The 20,272-nt window shown below is 59.3% G+C and overlaps 2 protein-coding genes across 3 annotated transcripts in view; both read left to right on the forward strand.

The window, feature by feature from the left end:
- LOC121167849 (protein cramped-like) overlaps positions 1–8,491 on the forward strand; it is a 33,684-nt gene extending 25,193 nt beyond the window's left edge. Inside the window, exons 12-21 of one of the 2 annotated variants that reach the window (XM_040997535.1) lie at positions 559–740; positions 816–890; positions 2,322–2,403; positions 3,020–3,124; positions 3,322–3,500; positions 3,986–4,051; positions 4,563–4,794; positions 5,380–5,544; positions 6,567–6,712; positions 8,208–8,491. In XM_040997535.1, the coding sequence (XP_040853469.1) occupies positions 559–740; positions 816–890; positions 2,322–2,403; positions 3,020–3,124; positions 3,322–3,500; positions 3,986–4,051; positions 4,563–4,794; positions 5,380–5,544; positions 6,567–6,712; positions 8,208–8,369 (1,394 nt within the window). In that variant the 3' untranslated portion in view covers positions 8,370–8,491. Of the gene's footprint in view, positions 1–558; positions 891–2,321; positions 2,404–3,019; positions 3,125–3,321; positions 3,501–3,985; positions 4,052–4,562; positions 4,795–5,379; positions 5,545–6,566; positions 6,713–8,207 lie in introns of both variants that reach the window. The other variant, XM_040997534.1, reaches the window with a different exon arrangement.
- A 1,850-nt stretch (positions 8,492–10,341) lies between these two features.
- On the forward strand, positions 10,342–19,956 carry LOC121167901 (jupiter microtubule associated homolog 2-like). Its single transcript, XM_040997609.1, has 5 exons — positions 10,342–10,412; positions 13,165–13,313; positions 14,635–14,777; positions 17,188–17,236; positions 18,175–19,956. Exons 1-5 carry the CDS (start codon positions 10,369–10,371, stop codon positions 18,351–18,353), a joined length of 564 nt encoding a protein of 187 aa, XP_040853543.1. The 5' UTR covers positions 10,342–10,368; the 3' UTR covers positions 18,354–19,956.
- Positions 19,957–20,272: the final 316 nt, after the last annotated feature.

Raw genomic sequence — 20,272 nt, forward strand, 5'->3', positions numbered from 1 at the left:
CTGCGCATCCTACAAGAAGCGGTGTCTGTGTCAGGAGCTCAGTGTCCTGTCCTGCTTTTCCTTGTTTTCCACGGTGACTTGTGTTTGGAGAATGCCCCTGGCTGTGTTCCTTCCGAAGGAGACTTCCCCCTCCCTGGAGAAGCCTCTACCAGGTCACCCTGAAGGCATGTCCGCCTCTGAAACCCCGTGGACGGTCTGACCTGCCAGCTGGCTGTCGCACCAGTGGTGATGCGCTTTGGCCCTCCGCAGGAGCGCTGCACCCAGTCAGAATGGGAACGAGAATTTCAAGGGCAAGGTGGGAAAGCTGCCTTTGACGGGGCTGAGACACACTGGAAGGTGGGATTAGAGTGTGTTTCAGGCATAAAAATCAGTGTAGATAATGTGTCTGTGTCGTTTTTTTCATAAATCACATTTTTGTGCCCTTTTTGAAGGTGCCTTATTTGGCACTTATTTCTGAGGCAGCTGAGCGGCTCATCCGGACCTCGTGGCCTCCAGCAGGCTGCGTGCCCTGGGCGTGCTGCACCTGCAGCCTTGGCTCACGTCCCTTCTCCCTTCCAGATGTGAGGAATCCTCCGCGACCCCTCCTAGTGGCCGGTCCCTCCAGCGCGGGCAGCAGGGACTCAGACGGCGGCCTCTTTGCTGTCCCTACAACCTTGCCCCCCAACAGCCGGCACGGGAAGCTCTTCTCCCCGAGTAAGGACGCAGAGCTGAGCTTCCGACAGCATCTGAACTCTATCAGCGTGAGTGCCCCTGCCCGTACCCTCGCCCCGCCAGCAGGGACCAGCCCTTCGAGGCCGCCGCTGTTTGCCTTGCAGATGCAGTCGGATTTCTTTCTCCCCAAGCCCAGGAAGTTGCGGAAACGCCACCTGCGCAAGCCCCTGGTGGTACAGGTCAGTGCTGCTTGGGCTCCCGCAGGGGCGGGACTAGCCAGGACACACTGGTTTTCATGGGGTCAAACAAGGAGAAACAGGCCTCCACCCTTGGACTAGGACAGAAGTGTAAGTGTTAGCAGTGCGAACGACTTGGTACCTGTGAGGAAAGGGGAGCGTCAAAGCAGGCTGCGGGTCCAGGAGGGTCCCACGTTGGACCCAGAAGTGGTTGGCCAGAGGCCAGACCTCTTCTAAACCCGAAAACTGAATGGGGGGTCTACAGGCAGAAGCGGCGCCGAAGACGCACTGTGAAGGGGTAGGGTAAGGGGCGTGAGGTGAAGGGAGCTGGTCCGGGAAGGCGCGGACTGTGTGTTTTTGTGGATCAATGAGAAATTTTTGGGTTAGTCTGAGGGCCTCTTTTCCCTTGAGATTGATGCATTGCGGCATGAGCGATTGCGCAGGGCTCTTGAGAAGGAGGACACTGTGCGTCTTGGGTGCTGTTCGTCCCGGCTGTGCGCCTGTACATTCTCGGTCTGCCCTTAGCAGCGGGCAGTGCGAGCCTCGTGGCCAGGGCCACGTCCAGCTGCCTGCCGCAATGTGGGGTGATGGTTGCTTCCTCCCTCTGGGGGAGCGCTGCAGTCTTGGCCCCCCTGCACCTCCTTCAGCTCTGGCAGCCACTACTCCCGACTTCATGGCCTTGCTGCTCTGTAGTGTTCTTCCGGGCGTGAAGGTTCCATGTGGTGGTAGCTCTCATCGAGCCGTCTGGCCGCTCCCCCCATCAAGGCAAGCCTGGGGTGACTCAAGCCTGGGTGCTTCTGGCCGCGTGTCATGTGTCTCCGTGTGGCTGCTGCTGTCTCCAGTGGCTTGCCTCACTGGTTTCTCTGGTTTCTCCCGGTACTCACAGCATGGGCTTCTTGGGGGCCCAAGCTGGGTCATGGTGAGCCCCAAATCCTTTGTACAGGGGTGAGAGCAACAGCTGCGTGTTTGGTGACAGGCCCTCCTTCGCTAGTGTTTTGTCTTGATGTCCTGCAGTCTCAGTGACCTGTCCAGCTTCCTCTTCTCTGGGGCCACCTGCTGTCCCCGGTGCCCTCCTGGTGCCCTCCATGCCTACTTCCTTCTATGTGACAGGGATCCTGTATGAGGATGCTGCTCACTGTCGCCCCTGGTGGTGTGAAAGATAACAAACTGGGTCATTCCAGCTGAGTCCTGCAGTCAGCCGGGTGAAGGCGGGCTGTTCTGCTAAGCCTCCAGTGGACCCTGGCAGAGGTTCACCCTGGATTCATTTCAGAGGAGACCCGGAATTTGGGCGCTTAGGTTCCCTGGCTGCCCTCATGTCATCGGCTTCAGAACGTTCTAGTCCACTTCCTCCTCATGGCCTGTTGGTTCAAACCAGCTTTTGCAGTTTGGGTGCCGGCGTCTTCTCCCCGCCCTGACTATGGTTTTCCTCTGCAGAGAATGCTGCTTCCTAGGCCATCTGAAGGCCAGTCCCATAACGTCTGCTCCTTCTCCATCCTGTCCAACTCCTCACTCACAGGTAAAGATGGGCTTCTCCAGCTGATTCCCCTTCCTGCTGCCTGCGTGTGGCCAACAGTGGTGTCTGTGTCCTCTTACTGGGCTGGCGTGGCCTGCAGGACAGACGTTGAATGGCCTCACGTGCTCGGGGCGTCTGTGTGCAGCTGCCGCCCGCAGCGTCTGGGCAGGCACTTTGTGGAGCAGGTGTGATCTTGGATGGAGGAATGACTGAGGCTCAGCGTGCAGGTCCAGTGGGACCTGGCTCTGCAGGGGCTGCTGCGTAGGACAGCTCGTGGGGAGGCACTCTGCCCTCGGCCTTTTGTACTGGTCCTGCTGGAGCGTGACCTCCTGGAGCGTGGCAGGGTTAGACCCTGGCGTGGGAGCTGACACAGCAGTCACCTCAGAGAGGTCTGCAGCATCTTAGAGGGCCATCCCGCAAGACCACGGTGGTGGCCACAGTCTCGGCAGCTCCTGGGAGACATCGGGGGCCACTGAAACACCTGCGCATGTCACGGGCCAGTGTTGGGCCAGCAGTGTGAGCGTGGCTCAGCCAGTGAAGGTGGCCCTGAGCAGTCCCGTCAGGCAGGGAGCGTTACTGCTGTGCAGACTGACCACTGGCGGTGTCCTTGCTCTCGCAGGGAGAGGCTCCTTCCGTCCCATCCAGTCTTCTCTGAGCAAAGTGGCTGTGTCCCGACCGATTGTGCCCAAGGCCCTTCCCCCCCAGGCCACGAGTTCCCTGGCCAGTAAGTCTGTGGTAATGCCTGTCACAAGGGTCTGAGTGACACTATGAAACTTGTACTCTGCGTGAGTCACAGCCTGTAGCGTGTGGTTACTCTGTGCTCTCACACTGACCTGGGTCCTGAGAAGCTGTCCTTGAGCCCTCTGGGTGGGGAGTGTCCTGGCAGGTGAGCAGAGCCTCGAGGTGTCGTTCCCACGGCAGGTGCTATAGACCTGGCTGCAAAAAGCGCCGGCATCCTCCCTGGGAGTCCCCTCCCCGTGCTGGACGCCGAGGGCTTGTCGGGCATCTCGCCACTGGCTTCAGACAAGGTGGCAGCTGCTGCCTCAGCGCAGGACTCCACTGGAACCCACCGACATGAAGACCCCGTCCGTTCAGTGGAGGTGAGTTTGTTTGGAAGGGCTCTCCAATGTGACCACCGCTTCCCGCGGAGGGGACAAGTCCACGGGCTAAGGTCATGCTGGACCTAGGTTCTGCTTGGGGGGAAGTGGGACTGGAGGGTAGGCAGTCGTAGGGGCCGGGGGGCCCAGTGGGAGGGACAGCCAGGACCGTGCTTGGGTGGCTTGTGACACCAGGAACCTGGGCTGGGAAGTGTGTGAGGTAGCTGGCCTGCGTGACCACAGCCTCCTCTGGGAGCGTCAGGGAGAGTTCCCGGCTGTCACCCTGCATGGTCTCTAGCTGTCTTGTTGCTCCTGGCCGCCCACAGCCTGCTTGAAACTGCCAGACAGTGGGGAGGGGTGGGCTGGTTCTTGGGGTCTTGCCTGTGGCTCACACTATTTCAAACCCTGAGTTCGCTCCGTTTGCGTTTCCTCTGGGCCCTTGTTCTCACTCCCTATGGCTGCTCACCCACATTCCTGGTGTTCCCTAGGGTTCAGGCAGCTCGTTCATCAGCATCCGCTCGAGGCCTGAGGAGCCCGTGGCAGACAGTTTCCAGGTAGAGTGTGCTTTGGGGATGCTGGACAAGGTCCATACCTAAGGACTCTGCCTGCCCGAGCCAATGCTGAGTCCTGGCACACAGGCCTTGGTACTTGGCTTGCTGCCCATCACCCCTTTTCTTGTTCGTGATGGATGTGTGTTTAACTCAGATCTCCTTCCCTCCCCCCGCCCCGCAAGACTGGCTCACTCAGAGTTTGCCGAGTGGAGGAAGCTTTCAATTGGTACCTTCCTCAGAACTTGCTGTAGCTGTGTGCTCCCAGCTATCCCACGGGCAGTGGTCACCCTGGGTCCTGTGACTGCTGCTGCAGTGTGTCACGGGCAGTGCACGCCCTGGGTCCTGTGACTGCTGCCGCTGTGTGTCATGGGCAGTGGTCGCCCTGGCTCCTGACCACTGCCGCTCCTGTTTGGGGAGATGTGGATCCCCAGTGCTTTCCCTTGGAAGGGTGAGAGCTCTGCAGCCACCAGGTCACTCTGCCTGCCGCACGTCTGAGCACACCTGTCTCCAGCAGGGCTCACCTGTTCTCTCCCTGTCTGAGCTGCCCAAGGCTCACCTCCAGAACGGCCTCTCCGCACCTGTGCCCTCCTCGGAAGGCTCCAGCACTCGGCTGTCTCCACCCAATGTCTCCGCCCTGCTGGACATTTCCCTGCCCGGCCCCCCCGAGGATGTGCTGTCGCAGGGCGAGCCCGCCACACAGATCAGTGACTCCATCATTGAGATCGCCATCAGCTCCGGACAGTTCGGTAGGAACGTGGTAACCTCTCCAGCTGGAAGCAGGGTTGGCCATCAGCAAGGGGACTCGGACTTCCTGCTCAGATGTCCTGCTGCCCTTGCTGGGGCTGTGCCACTTGGGCTTTTGCTTTTGAGAACTGGACGTTGGCCTCTAAAAGGTGCTGCCAGGCTCTGGCCTTGCTGGCGCTGTCTCAGACTACAGATTCAGGAACACGCAGTTGGTAGCCTGTCAGCCTCTGGCCTACATCTTCTCAGGAGCAAGTTGGGGATAATCAGCCCTGCACAGGGCTGCTCTTAGCACAAGGCTTGGCTCCTCCATGCCACTTCCTGCCAGCACTCTGCATCACATTGTCCTGTAGCTAGAAGCCCCCCTGATGCCTCCATGACCCTCTGCCCCAGGCCTGCTCCGTCCTTTGGAGCCCGTGGTGTCCTGGACCCTCTGCCGCAGACCTGTTGCCATCCTTGTTTGTGCCCCTTTGGCACCTTAGGTCTCCACCATCCAGCTGTGCCTGTGCCACCAGCTGCCTTCTGAGGGGCGGGAAACGGGTGCTATTTCCCTGCATGTGGCTGCACTGACCTGAGACTCTGGTTGACAGGGGAAGGAGTCCCTCTCTCTCCAGCCAAACTGAACGGCAGTGACAGCTCCAAGAGTCCTCACTCTCCACCCAGCAGCCCCCAGCCCAACTGGATTGCCTCCCCCACCCATGACCCCCAGTGGTACCCCAGTGACTCCACAGACTCCTCACTCAGCAGCCTGTTTGGTGAGTGTGGCTCTCCCGTAGGACCTGCCAGGGGCCAGAGTCCACGGGACTCCAATCTCGTGTTGGTGGCTGCACTCCCACGGGGGCTGTGTGTCTTTTGGTTTCTTTCTTTTGGGGAGATGCGGGGAGGTCTTGAGTTTTCACACGGTGTGGAGTGGGCGGGGGAGATGCAGATTCTCTGTGTTTCGAAGAGTAGCAGGGAAAGGGAGAGAGAAAAATCAGTGTTCCCTCCATGGTTCGCTCCTCAAGCGCCTGGGCTGGGCTGAAACCAGGAGCCTGGAATCCCATCACATCTCCCACATGGCAGGGGCTCAAGTATTCGGGCCATTATCACTTCCTCCCAGTTGCATTAGCAGGAAGCTGTATTAGAGTAGCCAAGACTTGAACCAGGGGCTCTGCTGATGGGTTAATACCCAGGTGGCCGTTTGGACTCTGTTGGCTCCTCTGTGAGGGCAGTGCAGTGCTCTGTGGCATATTCTCACAGGTCGGAGTTGAGGGCACACATGGCACGCCCACTGCCTGTGCTCAGGAGTGCCAGGTGTTGGTGTGGAAGGAAGGGCCGCTAGGGACACATGGGCTACTAGCTGCCTCTACAGGAAAAGCTTCCATGAGGTCATCAGGGGCGACTGCTGGGGGTGACAAGGCAGCCCTGGGACAGGCGTGGTAAACAGATGGCAAATTCATCAGAGGAACTGGGGCTTGGGGCTTGGGACTGTGGGGAGAACCAGCACTGTGAGCTGTTACTATTGTCATTCATAGTAGAGACATGTCAGAGGTAAAGCTAACTCGGGGAAAAGTTGGAACAGCCTTGGTGCCCATCTGATCAGAGAAGGGGGGGGGGGTCCTGAAGAATGGGGGTAGACCTGCACGCTCCCAGGCTGTGGGAGAGCAGTTAGAACACTGCACAAGAGTTCCTGATGCTGGGTGCTTGCGAGGCCCTGGCCAGACTATCCACCCTGCCCACAGGACCCTTCTCGCTGAGGCAGATGTCACAGTGCCCCTCCCTGGCCTTCTCTCTGCAGCGAGCTTCATCTCCCCCGAGAAGAGCCGAAAGACGCTGCCGGCCACTGCTGGGGGCAACAGCAGCACTTGCTTGCTTGGCCCCACTCTGTTGGACGGGAACTCACGGGACTCATTTGTGTCCAGGTCCCTGGCAGATGTCACAGAGGTGAGTGGAACCTGACCGCCAAGCCTTCCTTTGCGAGGATCCTGGATTCCTCCTGCTACTTGGCAAGTGGTTCTCCACCAAGATGTTAAGTATTTAGGAGGCAACACATTCATATCCAGGTCTCTGACTAGAGAATGGAAAGATCTGGAAACCTGGGCCAGTGGCAGACCCTAAGATGACAGTCCAGCTATAATGGCACCAGAGCTGGGAGGCGCTGGGTTGGTGGAGGTAGGCGTCAGAGCTGGGGAGCGCTGGGTTGGTGGAGGTAAGCCTGTGAAGGCAGACAGTGCTGAATCGGGTCTTGTTGAGTGCTTCTCTAGCTGTGAGGCTGCAGACTGCCTGGGTGACCTGAGGCGGGGTTCGGGGTGGGTGGTAGATGTGACGCCATCTGGCCCCCAGGCTAGCTGTAGCACCCCCTCATTGTGCTGTACCTGGCCAAGGAAGCTGACGAAGTCTGGGCAGTACAGATGTACGCCTCCCTTGCCCCAGGCAGTTGGAGTCCCATGTGGCAATGGTCCATACAGAGGCTTTGTGTTGTCATAACCCTTCTTTAAACCAGTGCGGTCTCTTTTTGCTAACAGGCTGGATGCTCCTGTGGGTCAGCCAGGCCTTGAGGAAGGTAGAGACGGGGCATATCCATTGGTCACCCAAGATGGAAAGCAGCAGGTGCTGTAAGAAGACACAAGGGCCTGTAACCAGCTGCTAACTTCCTGGAGCTGCACTTCCCAGGGCTGGCTCTCAGGCCTTGCTAGGTGTCCTTAAGGACACTGCCATCACATAGTTGAGGAGAACCTGGACCAAACAGGTCCAGGATGCCTCAGAGAAGGCCTGGGGAACTCGGCCTGCCCGGGACATGACATCAGCAGTGACGTGGTGAACCCTGGGTCCACCCACCGGAGGCTGGTGGCTTTGCCTCCGACATGTTTGGATGCTGGTAGCACAGAAAGTCAGGACCTCCTACTCTGGGTGACCAGTAGGCCATGTGCAGAAGCACATTGCAGTTGGAAGGGGCCCACCCTTTGGCCCCTAGTCAGAATTTACATCCTCAGCAAGATCCCAGGTGAAGTGTTGCACATGTGGGCGGGCAGGACCAAGCAGACACTGCTGATACTCTGGAGGGACCCATCTGTTGTGAGCAGCTTGAACGGCTCGCTGCAGAAAGACCTTCCTGAGCACCCAACGCCCACACATGTTGTCTGTGAGGCAGTGTGGACAGGGTGACTGAGGGGGTTTCAGTGGAGCTGACCGTGGTAGAAGCTGAGGCTGGACAGGGCAAGGCTGGCACTGTTGGATCTGCCTTCCCAGTGAACACAAGTCATGGGGAGGAAGCCACCAGCGTGCTTCCACCATGGAAGGAGCTGCCCTGGCATTCCTTGTAGCCCAGCATACCGGCCACCTTCCAGGGCATGCCAGTGGGAGCCACCTTCCCCAGGAGTGCCTGTCCTGGTGGCCAGCTGCCCCTGACCTGCTCCTGTCTGTCCCCTCCATCGTCCAGGTGGTCGACTCTCAGCTGGTGTGCATGATGAACGAGAACAGTATTGACTACATCTCTCGCTTCAACGACCTGGCCCAGGAGCTGGCCATCACCGAGCCTGGCCGCCGAGAGGCTCTGTTTGACGGGAGCGGAGGTCCCCCTGTTGGTGACCTCTCGCAGTGAGCGGACCTCGTGGCAAGGGCCTTCTGGAGGCTCGAGGAGAGAGATGAGGCCCTCTTCACCCTTGAGAAGACCTCGGTCCCCAGTCCCAGAGGATGGGATGGACAGAGGCCCGTCTGTCCCCCAGAGGGGGTCAGGAGCCACCGGTGTGCCCTCGGGAGCCTGATTTGTTCAGATAGCAGGATGCCCAGTCCGGCCTACACTGTCCCCTCCATTGGGGTTTTCTTCCTAAGAAGGGTGCGTGCCTTGGCAGGAATATTGCTGCCTGAGGAGGGGTGGTCCGGATGCTGCTGCTTGCTTTCTGCCAAACCTGGGCCACAGCTCGGCTGCCTTCTTGCAAAGTGACATTGGGATACAGGGGGTGAGGCCAGTCTGTTCCTCAGGACCACAGTGGTTCAAGGGACGTGCTGTTCAGAGGGCAGCGGAACCATCCTGCCAGTGTTCTCGTCTTTTGCCTCTTGGTCTGGATGCTTTGATCTACCCTAACTGCGGCAGGGCTGGTCAGGCTGTCGCAGTGTGCAGCTTGTTCGCTGCTTCCCCCCACCTGCAGGTGCGGCTTGGGTCTCCCGAGATGGCGCTGCTCTGTTGGGTCGGCCCTGAGCACTGAGGCAGGAGCCTGTGCTGCACCGCCCTGGTGTTGGGGAGGCCTGCTGTGTGCCTCGGTCCTGAGGCCCCCCAGGCAAGGTCTGGGCGTTTGCCTCCCCCGGCCCCATCTGGTGGCAGTGATGTCGGGTTCAGGCTTTCCTGAGAGGCTAAGGCTCCCTGGCCTCCTGGGCCTCAGGGGTCCCTGCACAGAGGTTGCCGTGAGCCACCAATGTAGCGCCAGGGCTGCCGTCTCACCTCCCACTGCACCCCGGGACTGCACTGCCTCTGCTCCCCATCTCCTCACTTGGCTGCCCAGCTGCCACAAAGGACGCCTATGTGACCGTAGGGGCCTGTGCGGTGCTGATGTCCCCAGCACAGGGCTCCCACCTTGTCTCGGTGCCCTCGCTGGTCAGCTGGCTTCCTGTGCTTGGGTCCCAGGCTGGGAGGAAGGCAGGACATGAGGGTCTGTGTGTCACCCAGTGCACGGTCTTTGCATGGCACTTGCAGCTCAAGATGGGAAGGGCACCAGGCTGAGGAGTGAGCCAACAGGTGTGCCCGTGGGAGATGCGTTGCCTGCCGGAGGAGGTGCTGGTCTCCCTGGGAGCCCGAGCACTGACCAGGAGGTGGGGCTCACAGTACCAGTCCCTGGTGCCCCTTGCACAGGGATTGCTTCCCAGCATCCTCCAGGCACTGGAGTCGGAGCTGGTGCTTGGCCCTAGTTCATGGTGGGTGTGCAGCACTGACACCTGTGTGAGCCACGGGGAGGGTGTGCTCGGGGCTGGGGGTGTGGGGTTCGGCCGAGCTGAGCTCCTCGGGTTCTCAGCCCCACCGCAGGAGACAGCACTCTGCTTGGGAAGGGCCACAGTTGGCCCTTGCCAGCCGCCTCCCAGGTACCTGGGCAGCAGGCAGAACATCACTGTCCTATAGTCGCTAAGCCATATCATCTAAGGTTTTTGGCTTGTTGGAGATGTGAATTTGTTTTATAGATTCTAAGTATACAGTGTATGTATAAAGCAGAATGCCCGCCCCTCTTGATTATTTTTTGTACCATACTGTAAAATATTATTTATTCTTTACCAATTTTGGGAATAAAAGGTGTTTTGGTTATTTAATAAAAGCTGTTAAACTTCTGTTTAAATTTCCAGTTCAACTTGTAAATGTTTTTATTGTGCATAAATACATACTAACCCTTGACCAGCTCTGCTTCGTCCGTGCCCTTTGTCCAGCGGGCCGGTGGGCGTGCCCGGCGCCGGAGCGGCGGCTGCTCCGGCCAATGGGTGCGAGCGTGGGAGGGGCGGGCGCCGTGCCGGGATTGGCTGCGCAGCCGTGACGGGCGCGGGCCGAGGCCACTGGGCGCGGGTGGGCGGGCCGAGGCCCCCTGAGGCGGGCCGGCGGGAAGCGCGGCGCCGCGGCCGACATGTTCCAGGGCGCGGAGGGCGAGGGCGGGCGGCCCGGCTCCAGGTGCGGTGAGGGACGCGGCCGCGTGAGGGGAGAGCGCGCGGGCCGGGCCGGGCTGGGCTGGGCGCGGGCCGGGGCCGGGCCGGGCTGGGTGCGGGCCGGGGGAGCTCGCGCGCGGCGGGCCCTCGCCGGGAGCGCTGGCCGCCCCCGGGGCCTGGCTGGCCTCAGCTCTCGGCGCTCCGTGGGCCGCGGAAGTCCCGCGAGTGCAGGCCTGGGCGCGGCGGGCGTGGTTGGGCGCACCGGGTGGCCCCGGGTCGCTGCTGGAGCACCATGCGTGCGTGGGCCCCCCACTCTCCCCTTCGCCTTCACGCCGCGGGAGCTGGCGGGCAGGTGGGGCAGACCTGGGACCCGCGGGGCTTTAACCATCCTGGGTCTGCATCTGCCTTCCCCGCCCTGCCGAGGGTTCCTCCTCCCGAGTCTGGGAGTTGCAGAGCTTAGCGTCGGTAGCGTTTGGTGCACCTCTGCGTCTCGGGTCTTGGGACCCTGCAGGGGGCAGTGGCTTTTGTTTTCGGTGTCCATCTGCGCCCTGTCTTTTCTAATTGGCTAGGACCCTGGTTCCTCTTTCAGAGTTACCTGGAAGAGATACTAGGAAAGAACGAAAAACATCCCAGCCACTCCCCCCCCCCCCCCCCCCCCGGGCCAGTGGTGCTTGGAGCGGCAGGCCACACTGCCCTATTGTTGGGGCCTTTTTATTGAAAGGTCTTTTGAACTCAGCTCCCTTTATCTGAGACCCTGCTGGGGCAGCCCTGGGATTTGCCTTGCTGTTGTGTTGTTATGGCTGTTCCTGCCCCCACTGCCTTGCGGTTGGGGGAGAGGCGCAGCCCCTGCTCTGGCCCCGGTGCAGCAGCCTGACGGGTGCTGCGCTTCCTGCCCGGGGTGGACGGGGCAGGGGGTGGGGGCTCCCCTCCTCCAGGACCCCTTGGATTTTGGAAACACTTGGTGCCTCTGTCGTGTCACTGCCAGAGCCCCTCCCGCCCCAAGCCACCAAGGCAGAGCAGCGGGAGGGAAGATGTGGCCGAGGCCAGGGGTGTGCAGGGTCGGAGAGGCTGGACCTGGAGTCAGGAGTGAAAATGCTGAGGGCCGTTAGTCTGCTGTAGGGAGCCAGTGCCCCTCCTGGCGGAAGCGTGCCTAGTCACTTGGAAGTACATTTTTTCTAAATGAAATCCTTCAGGAAGTGTTGAGCAGGCAGGTTTGGCACGTCCGTCTCCCGTCCCGCGAGTAGGCAGGGACTGGCGGCAGCTAAGAGGCTGTGAGGGCGGTGCCTGGCACATGGTCCCCCCAGCAGGGCACTAGGCGTCAGGGTCAGCGGGCAGCTTTGCAGGGAGGCCCTCCTGGGGCTCAGGACTGTCAGGATCCACGGGCGTGGGAGCCGTTGTGTAATTAACATCGCCCGTGAGCCACACAGAATCCTAAGCCTGATCAAGTCGCATTGTCTGCGTCCCTCCTGCCTGCGTTGCCTTGCCAGGACCAGGCCAAAGGTTCCCTGCCCCGATGTAGGGGGGATCCACACGGTGCCTTGTCTTCAGCAGCCAGCATCTGGCCCAGTAGTCGCCACACACACACACCATCTCAGGGGCTTCTTGCCAAAGCAGATGGAGGTGGCCGGGGCATCCTTCATGAGCCCTGGTTTGTGTCCCAGCTGCGCCAATTTTTTCTTAAAGACTTACTTATTTTTCCTAAAAAGGCAGATCCAGAGAGGCAAGAAGATCATCCATCCACTAGTTCACTCCCCAAGTGGCCACAATGGCCACAGCTGAGTTGAGCTCAAGCCGGAAGCTCCTGCACGTCTCCCATGTGGGTGGAGGGTTCCGAGGATCTGGGCCGTCCTCCGCTGCTTTCCCAGGCCACGGCTCAGCTGCTCCACTTCCAGTCCACGTCCTTCCTGGGGAAAGTAGTGGAGACAGCTTGAGCGCCCGGGCGCTGGCCAGCCCATACCGAGGACCCAGGGGAAGCTCCCAGCTTCTGCCTAACCCGGCACCTTCAGATTCCCCACCCCAGCTCGCTCGACCCCTTCCTGAGGCAGCTAGGGCGGAGTTGAGGCCCTGTGGCTGCCTCTCATCCATCCTGTGTGGCACAGTGCTTGCCTCAGGATTGCTGTGGGCTTGGGCAGTGGAACGGGCTGTGTGCTGCCAGCAGCAGTGTGCACGTGACCCAGACAGGCTGGGCACGTACTGAACTCCACCCAGTGTGGCAGTGTGAGGCCAGAGGAGTTGAGTCACGGGTAAGCCACTGTGGCATGGCAGACGCAGTCACCACCTGCAGCGTCTCCCACTCCTAGTGGGTATCCGTACATAGCCAGGCAGCTCCAGTTCTGGCCCCTCGCGTGGCTCAGTCCCGGAGGACAGCTGGGGAGTCAAGCAGCGGATGAAATAATTCTGTGTGTCTCGCATTCTCTAACTTTAACTTTCAAAACAGATAAGTCTCTTTTCTCAAGCTTTTCTTTCCATATTAAATAGAGTGTGCTTTCCAGGGAGCTTGGGGTCAGAAAAAGTCATCCTCCATGTTCCAGGCAGCATTAGGCCCCACAGGTCACAGTACCCGGGCTAGGGCACTGGTGGGGTTCCCTGGAGCCCCGCAGGTCACGGTACCCGGGCTGGGCACTGGTGGGGTTCCCCGGAGCCCCGCAGGTCACGGTACCCTGGCTGGGCACTGGCGGGGTTCCCCGGAGCCCCACAGGTCATGGTACCCGGGCTGGGCACTGGTGGGGTTCCCCGGTCCAGGCTGGCCCTTGTGACGGTGTGCTTTGTGCTTGCAGAGCCATGAAGCCCCCCGGAGGAGAATCCAGCAATCTCTTTGGAAGTGCTGAAGAAGCTGCGCCCTCGAGCAGACCCAACAGGATGGCGTCTAATATTTTTGGACCGACGGAAGAACCTCAGCACCTGCCCAGGAGGACCAATCCCCCAGGCATGCACGGAGGCTGTAACTCTGTCCCTGCACCATGACCCTTACCTGCAGTTAGTGGCCCGTGTCCTCTGTCCGAGTGCTTCTGAAATGACAGGTCCTCTCCTGCAGGGGCTCGAGCCTGCCTGCTGCGGCACTGGCACGGGTTGGCTCCGAGCCCTGAGGCCACTGTGTCTCGAAGCGTTTTCTTAAGGGAGTGCTTTTTTTCAGCTTGTCAGTCTGAGACTGTGCCCAAGGGGGCTGGCTGGAGTCAGCCTTGAGCTCTGGGTGACGTTGAGGGCCATGGCGAGGCCAGTGCTTCCTTTATTCATGTACAAGAGATGACCCTGCTCCTTTGGAAAGATCTACAGAGAGAAGATCTTCCATCCAATGGTTCACTCCCCAAATGGCCATGACGGCCGGAGCTGAGCCAATCCAAATCCAGGAGCTTCTTCGGGGTCTCCCACATAGGGACAGGGTCCCAAGGCCTTGGGCCGTCCTCGACTGCTTTCCCAGGCCACAGGCAGCGAGCTGGATGGGAAGTGGGTGCACTGGGGACACAAACCAATGCCCATATGGGATCCTGGCACATCGAGGACTTTGGCCACCAGGCTATGGCACCAGGCCTCCCTGTTTTTAACGTTGAAACAGTGCATACTGTATGGGTCCCATTTGTGTATTTTTCCTCACTCAGCCTAAAGGCTATGAGCTGCAGCCCACAGGGGAGGTACTTTTGTGACTTAGCTCTGTGCTTGAGGAACTCTGCACACATAGGGCCTAGTCACCTCCTGTCTGGTTCTGGGACCTTTGACGTCCTTCAGGGCCGAGACTGGTGAAGTCACTCCAGAGGGCCTTGCTGGGAGGACATGTGCGTGCCTGTGGAGAGGCCTGCCCTCAGCTCCTAGGAAGCTCCAGGGCACGTTTTCCTCATGGCTTTGCCAGCACGTTCAGGCGTGGCCCCAGTCGTGTGACGTGTCTGATCCCCTGGCTGGGAGTGCAGCCAGAATGAGGTCGGGAAACGACGAATGAATCATTTTCCATTTGCAGGTTTGTCGCCATCGGGCTTCACATTAAACCTGGGACCCTGGGACCTTCAATCTAAGAGCTTTTCCTAGGTTTCCCAGAAAGCCCTCTTCCCGGAATGTTGGGGTTAAGGAGGTGCTGGAGGGGTGAACTGGCTTGTTTTGCACCCCTCCAGTGGCCAGCAGGTTCCGACAGGAGGCAGCTGCAGCAGGCCCCCGCTCGGGCGCGGCTGTCCGGGGACTGCGGACACACCGGGGCGTCCCGGGGCAGGAGGCAGGCCCGGTGTGGGCTCGGGACACTCAGTGTCTGATTGTTTCTGCAGGGGGCAAAGCAAGTGGCATCTTTGAGGAGCCCTCCCCTGTGCAAGCCCGACAGCGTCTGAACCCGCCCGGCGGCAAGACCAGTGATATTTTTGGGTCTCCGGTCACTGCCACTTCGCCCTTAGCACACCCAAACAAGCCCAAGGTATGCATGCGCTCGGGGAGTGGATATGGGGAATCAGGCTGAGCCCAGTGCTCCTGAGCGAGACATGGGGGACAAGGTGGGCGCTGCTGTCTTCCTGGGTGTGGTCAGCTCTCCTCGGTCACCTGGTGCTGCCCTCCATGGGCCCGGGGTTGCTTAGAATATTCAGGGAGCTGATCGACAGCAGAGGCGTTTTTCCCTCATAGAATGGCAGAGGAACTTGCCTAGCTCGTTGTCCACTGTTCCTTGGGGAAGGAAATGCTGGTGATCCCTGCCCTGAGCCGTGCTGTGGTGCCTGGCGGGCGTCGGGGAGCGGCCGGGCAGTGGAGGCAGGATGTCGGTGCTGTGGCCTTGGGCCAGACTCACACCCACAGGGCCTAGCTCGAGTGTTGCCAGTTGCAGTGGTAGTAAGGTTTATGGGTTTGTTGTCGCCAGAGCTCATCAGCTACCAAGGTTGGCCTCCTCTGTGGTGTGGCAGTCAAACACATGCACACTTGCCACACTAAAAAGGGCAAGACTTCCCTTGAGAAAGAGCCCTGCCAGACCGGGCCGCGAGGACGAGCGTGAGGTGCCGGGGGACGCGAGGTGCTCCTGCCAGCCAACAAGGGGAGTGAGAAGCTGAGGACGCAGCACTGTGCTAACTTGTGTCACGGTGTGCACGGCGCATCACCGTGGTGGTGGTGGCAGCAGTCGCGGCCTGGGGGTGACCGGCTCAGCACACGTGGCCCAAGATCCTGGGAACACCAGTGGCCGCCGTGAGGTGGGCCGTGCCGGGGCAGTGGGCACGGAGGCCGAGAGCGCGTTTCTTGCTGACTTCCTGGAGGCCTCAGGACTGGGGCGTCCCCGCCTGAGCATGGCTGCCCTCGGTGAGGCCTGCTGCACAGGGCCTGCTCTCTCAGCTTCTCTGTTAGTGAGCATGGCCTGCCAGGGCGCAGGGCAAGCTCTTGCCTTGGGAGTGCCCCCGATGCCCTGGGAGCTCGCTGCCTTTCAAGTAAAAGTACGTAAAAACCTGAATGAAAATACAACCTAGAAAGGGAGAAAACTTTTTATTTCAAGACTTATTTTTATTGCAAAGTCAGATATACAGAGAGGAGGAGAGACAGAGAGGAAGATCTTCCATCCGATGATTCACTCCCAAAGTGACCACAGTGGCCGGTACTGCACCGATCTGAAGCCAGGAGCCAGGAACTCCCTCCGGGTCTCCCACACGGGTGCAGAGTCCCAAGTTTTAGGCCACCCCTGACTGCTTTCCCAGGCCACAAGCAGGGAGCTAGATGGGAAGTGGAGCTGCCGGGATTAGAACCGTCGCCCATACGGGATCCCGGTGCGTTCAAGGTGAGGACTTTAGCCATTAAGTCACCATGCTAGCGGCCTAGTGTCCAGTTCCCACAGAGAACTCAGAAGACAGGTCTCCTGACGTTCAGAAAAGGCAAGGCTCGAGAGACAACACACGGTGAACAAAGGCACGAGAGCGCGCTCTGTACTGCTGGCTATGGACACAGGATTGCCATCTGACCTGGATTTGAAAACTGACTGAGACAGACTTACACTTGTTTGCAGCAGCATTGTGGGTTTCTTTCATTTTTTTTGGAAGATGTGTGTTGGATGGTTTGTTTTGTTTTGTTTTGCCTCATGCCATAGCTCAGCAGGCTGATCCTCCAGCTTCAAATGCAGGGACACATATGGATGCTAGTTCATGTCCCGCTGCCCCACTTCCCACCCAGCTCCCTGCCTGTGGCCTGGGAAAGCAGTGGAGGACAGCCCCAAGCTGTGGGACCCTGCACCCGCGTGGGAGACCCAGAAGAGCTCCTGGCTTTGGATGGGCTCAGCTCCAGCCGTAGCAGCCATTTGGGGAGTAAAGCACTGGTTGTAACATCTTTTGTCTCCTCTGTAAATCTATCTTTCAAATAAAAATAAATAAACCTTTTGAAAAAGGAAAGAGAAGCAGGCTGATGGAGGCAGAGAGAAATCTTCGTCTGCCTGTTCGCTCCGCAAATGGCCACAGCCGCCAGGTGGACCCGGACTGCATCAGCCTCTCGGTGCAAGTGGCAGGTGCCACGGCATGTGCCAGCAAGGAGTTGGATCACGGGGCAGCAGTCAGAGTCAGGTTGGCATTGGAGGAGGAGTGACTTGCACAGCGGGCCAGCGCAGTACTCAGAAGGCCGCCGAGATTCCTGCTGCCGTGCAGGCTGTGTTACTGTTTGTTTTCTCTGTCGCACTTGTTTAAACAACACTTGGGCATACATGTGTGCCCTTTATGGATGAGTGAACATCTGGAATTTACTTCAGATCAAGTTTCCTAACTGACTGAGGGGAGGGGGGCTAGGGAAGCACCATCGTTGTGCCATGGGCGGGGGGCAGTGCCCCAGTGCAGGTGCCGATCCAAGCACTGACCAACGTCTGCTTCCTGCAGGATCACGTTCTCTTACGCGAAGGAGAGGACCCAAGATCGGACCCACAGGGTGAGCTCTGCTTTCTGTCGTTTTTCTGCCTGGCTTGCCTGTGACAGAGTTGATGGGCCAGACCCACAAAGATGAAAGGGAACAGTTCCCTTCCCCGCCAGGCTGCTGAGTACACAAGCCAGGCTTTGGCACACGGTTCTGGGACCAGCCATTTGATTGCCTTCCCTTGTCACCACGAGGCAGCTTGGTGACTGAGCGGTGAAGGCAGAGCTGTGAGCCTGTGGCCTACAGGAGGTGAGGTGGCGCTGGCAGAGCTGCACCTGCGCTCACTCACCCTGGCCTGCACCAAGTCCACTTCAGCTGCGACCAGGCCACAAGAGACCCCCAAGGCGTCAGGCACAGCTGGCCTCGAGCCCCTCCCCTTAGCCCTGGCACCGTCTGCTTTCTGTGCCCGAGACAGCTGGACAACGGCACGGGATGTGGAAGTGACCCCTTCCCCTGCGCCCAGAGCGCCCGCTGCCCCTGCGCCCAGAGCGCCCGCTGCCCCTGCGCCCAGAGCGGGGTCTCAGAGTCCCGAGCATGGTTTCTTGTTGAGAGTTAATGCAGTGAACTTCTCGCAAGCTGTTTTGTCAGCAGCTTCTTTTGTTTTTTATTTTGTTTGTTTTTGAGGAGTTTTTGAAAGGTAGAGTGGCTGAGGGAGCCGAGAGACCTGTTCACTGATCTGCCCCCACAAAGCCGCAGCAAGCTTGGCTGGACGAGGCAAAGCCAGAGCCTGGACCTCCGTCTGCGTCCTCCGCGGGTGGCGGGGTCGGCTGTGCGGGCCATCTTGCACGGCCTCCTGGACACATTAGCAGAAAGGCCGGACTGGGGCAGAGCTGTCACAGATGTCAGTGCAGCCCGCAGTGTCAGCACTCGCCCAGTGACTTTCCTTGAGCGGAGTTAGCAGGGGATGGGCTTTCCAGCTGTGACGTGCTGTCCGTGCTGTTTTTGTCCCACAGCTGCAGCAGGAACCGCACCCAAGGATGAGAAAGGAGGCTCGCGGGAAGCAAGCCGTGCCAAGGAGCCCGAGCCCGCACCCACGGTCGACAGCCACGAGCCCAGGCTGGGGCCACGGCCTCGCTCACACAACAAGGTCCTGAACCCACCAGGGGGCAAATCCAGTATCTCCTTCTACTGAGAGACGCCCCGACCCCTCTGTAGCCAGGCAGGAAACTCCAGAGCTAGGGCAAGACATGGTCACTTTTAGCCCAAATGAATTGGCGCAGCTGTGAGACTGGCTGCTCACAGAGCTCCATGGTGCTCGCTGCAGGGCAGCTTGACAAGGCAGGTCCTTCCCCTGGAGGACATCTAAGAATGACAGGAAATCGGGCTGGCCCGGGCAGGGTCCCAGGTGAGACACCCCACCGGATGCGGCCACCTCTCTGCCAGCCAAGCGCTGTCCACCCTGGAGAGGCCTGTGCCTGGGCTCCGCCCGCCGCGCCTCCTGCAGCCTGCTCCTCACCAGCTCTCAGCAGACCCAGCACGTTTTGTGGAGGTCTCGGGGCTGTGGTGTAGGAACCTCGTTTCCCACGGGCACTGCTCATGCGTGCTCTCTGCCCCATCAGTTTCCTTGTGAGTTGAGCCTGTTCTCATTAGCCTTAAGTCTGGGCCCTTGTCTCTCGCCACTGATCTAAACAGTTCCCCCATACTTCCCTGTGTGATGCCCCAGCAGCCCCCGCCCCCGCCCACAGCTGGTCCTCTAGCTGGTTGTGGGAACGTGACGCCACAGCCTTCACCCACAGCTGGTCCTCTAGCTGGTTGTGGGAAGCAGAGAAGCTGGAGGACCGAGGATGCTTTACTCTGAAAAGCTCTCTGAATAGCGGCCTCACATAATGACCATAGCCTCTGGTCGATGTCCAACACCTTTCCAGAGAGAGCCTTAGGGTGGCCTTGGCAGAGCTTGGCACAACCTGACACATCGTACGCACAAGGGACCAGAAACGAGTAGATGTCCAGCACAGACCCTGAGCCAGCTCGGGCAGACGTCCTCCCGGTCACCCCGAGGGCTGCCTCCGCGCCAGGCCTTGCCCCATGCCTGGGGTGTCCGGGCGGTGCCTACACGCTAACACCAGGAGCTAGACACCCTTGCATCGTTACTGAAGAACCTCAGCTGTGTTCAGCCTCGCTCCCTTCACTCTAACCTAAGTGCCTGATCCCCGTTCCACGTCCTGTTCTGGCACACCAAAGGTCCAGCTTTCAGTCGCCCTGGGAGGGCTGCAGGTGCTCGGGTGTCTAAGAGAGCGTCCTGGTGGGGTGAGGGGGCGTTTGAAATGCTGCTGAGCTCCAGGGCAAACTGACGTGGGTAGCTGTAATGAAGAGATGGAAAGAATTGGAGAATTCCCAGTTGGCTTACCCCGTGGCTGCCCCACGCCCCCACCGTCAGGCAGCTGGTGGAGGGCTCTAGTTCTGTCTGCCAGCAAGGTTGGCTGCGAAAGGAGGAGCCACGGCAGTGGCCTCAAGGCTGAGCCCTGGAGGAACCTGCGAGTTGTGTCTGCGCTGGTATTGGAGGCTGAAATGCTGCGAGCATCCTGTTAGTCTAAGGTGCATTAGGAAATTACTAGTCTGTGTTTATTAAGCCTTAAAACTTCATAAGTGCATTTGGTGCCAAGACATTTCTAGAGCTGTATCAAAACAAAAAGAATACTTAACATCACGGTATAATTTGATAGGAATGTTTTGTTATTTTTACAATTCGTAATTGGGTGTAGCAGTTGAATTAAACCTAGCGATCCTGTCCTTGGTCTGTCTGGTGACTGAACTGCCGTGAGTTCTGGCCGGCTCCCACTGGTGAAGACCTCTGCCATTTTGCTGTTGGTGGTTTGGTTTTGGCATTGAGACAGAATGTGCCAGTTCTGCGGCTTTTAGTTAATGATTCTTCTCACTTGGCCTTGAAATTTGACCTGTGGGCCTGGTAAGATAGCCTATTGGCTAACTTTCTCTTTGCTTGTACCATTCTCCTGTATGGGTGCCCATTCATGTCCCAGCTTCTCCACCTCCCATCCAGCACCCTGCTTGTGGCCTGGGAACCCTGCTCCCATGTGGGAGACCCGGATGAAT

This window comes from Ochotona curzoniae, unplaced genomic scaffold, assembly GCF_017591425.1.
Source record: "Ochotona curzoniae isolate NIBS_2020 unplaced genomic scaffold, NIBS_Ocur_1.0 patch433, whole genome shotgun sequence".
NCBI lineage: Eukaryota > Metazoa > Chordata > Mammalia > Lagomorpha > Ochotonidae > Ochotona > Ochotona curzoniae.

Excerpts from the sequence above, each read along its gene's own strand:
- LOC121167901 (XM_040997609.1), top strand. The coding sequence starts at position 10,369 with ATGTTCCAGGGCGCGGAGGGCGAGGGCGGGCGGCCCGGCTCCAG. Across the intron at positions 14,778-17,187 it reads CACACCCAAACAAGCCCAAG|GATCACGTTCTCTTACGCGA; the intron begins GTATGCATGCGC and ends TGCTTCCTGCAG. Across the intron at positions 17,237-18,174 it reads CCCAAGATCGGACCCACAGG|CTGCAGCAGGAACCGCACCC; the intron begins GTGAGCTCTGCT and ends TTTGTCCCACAG.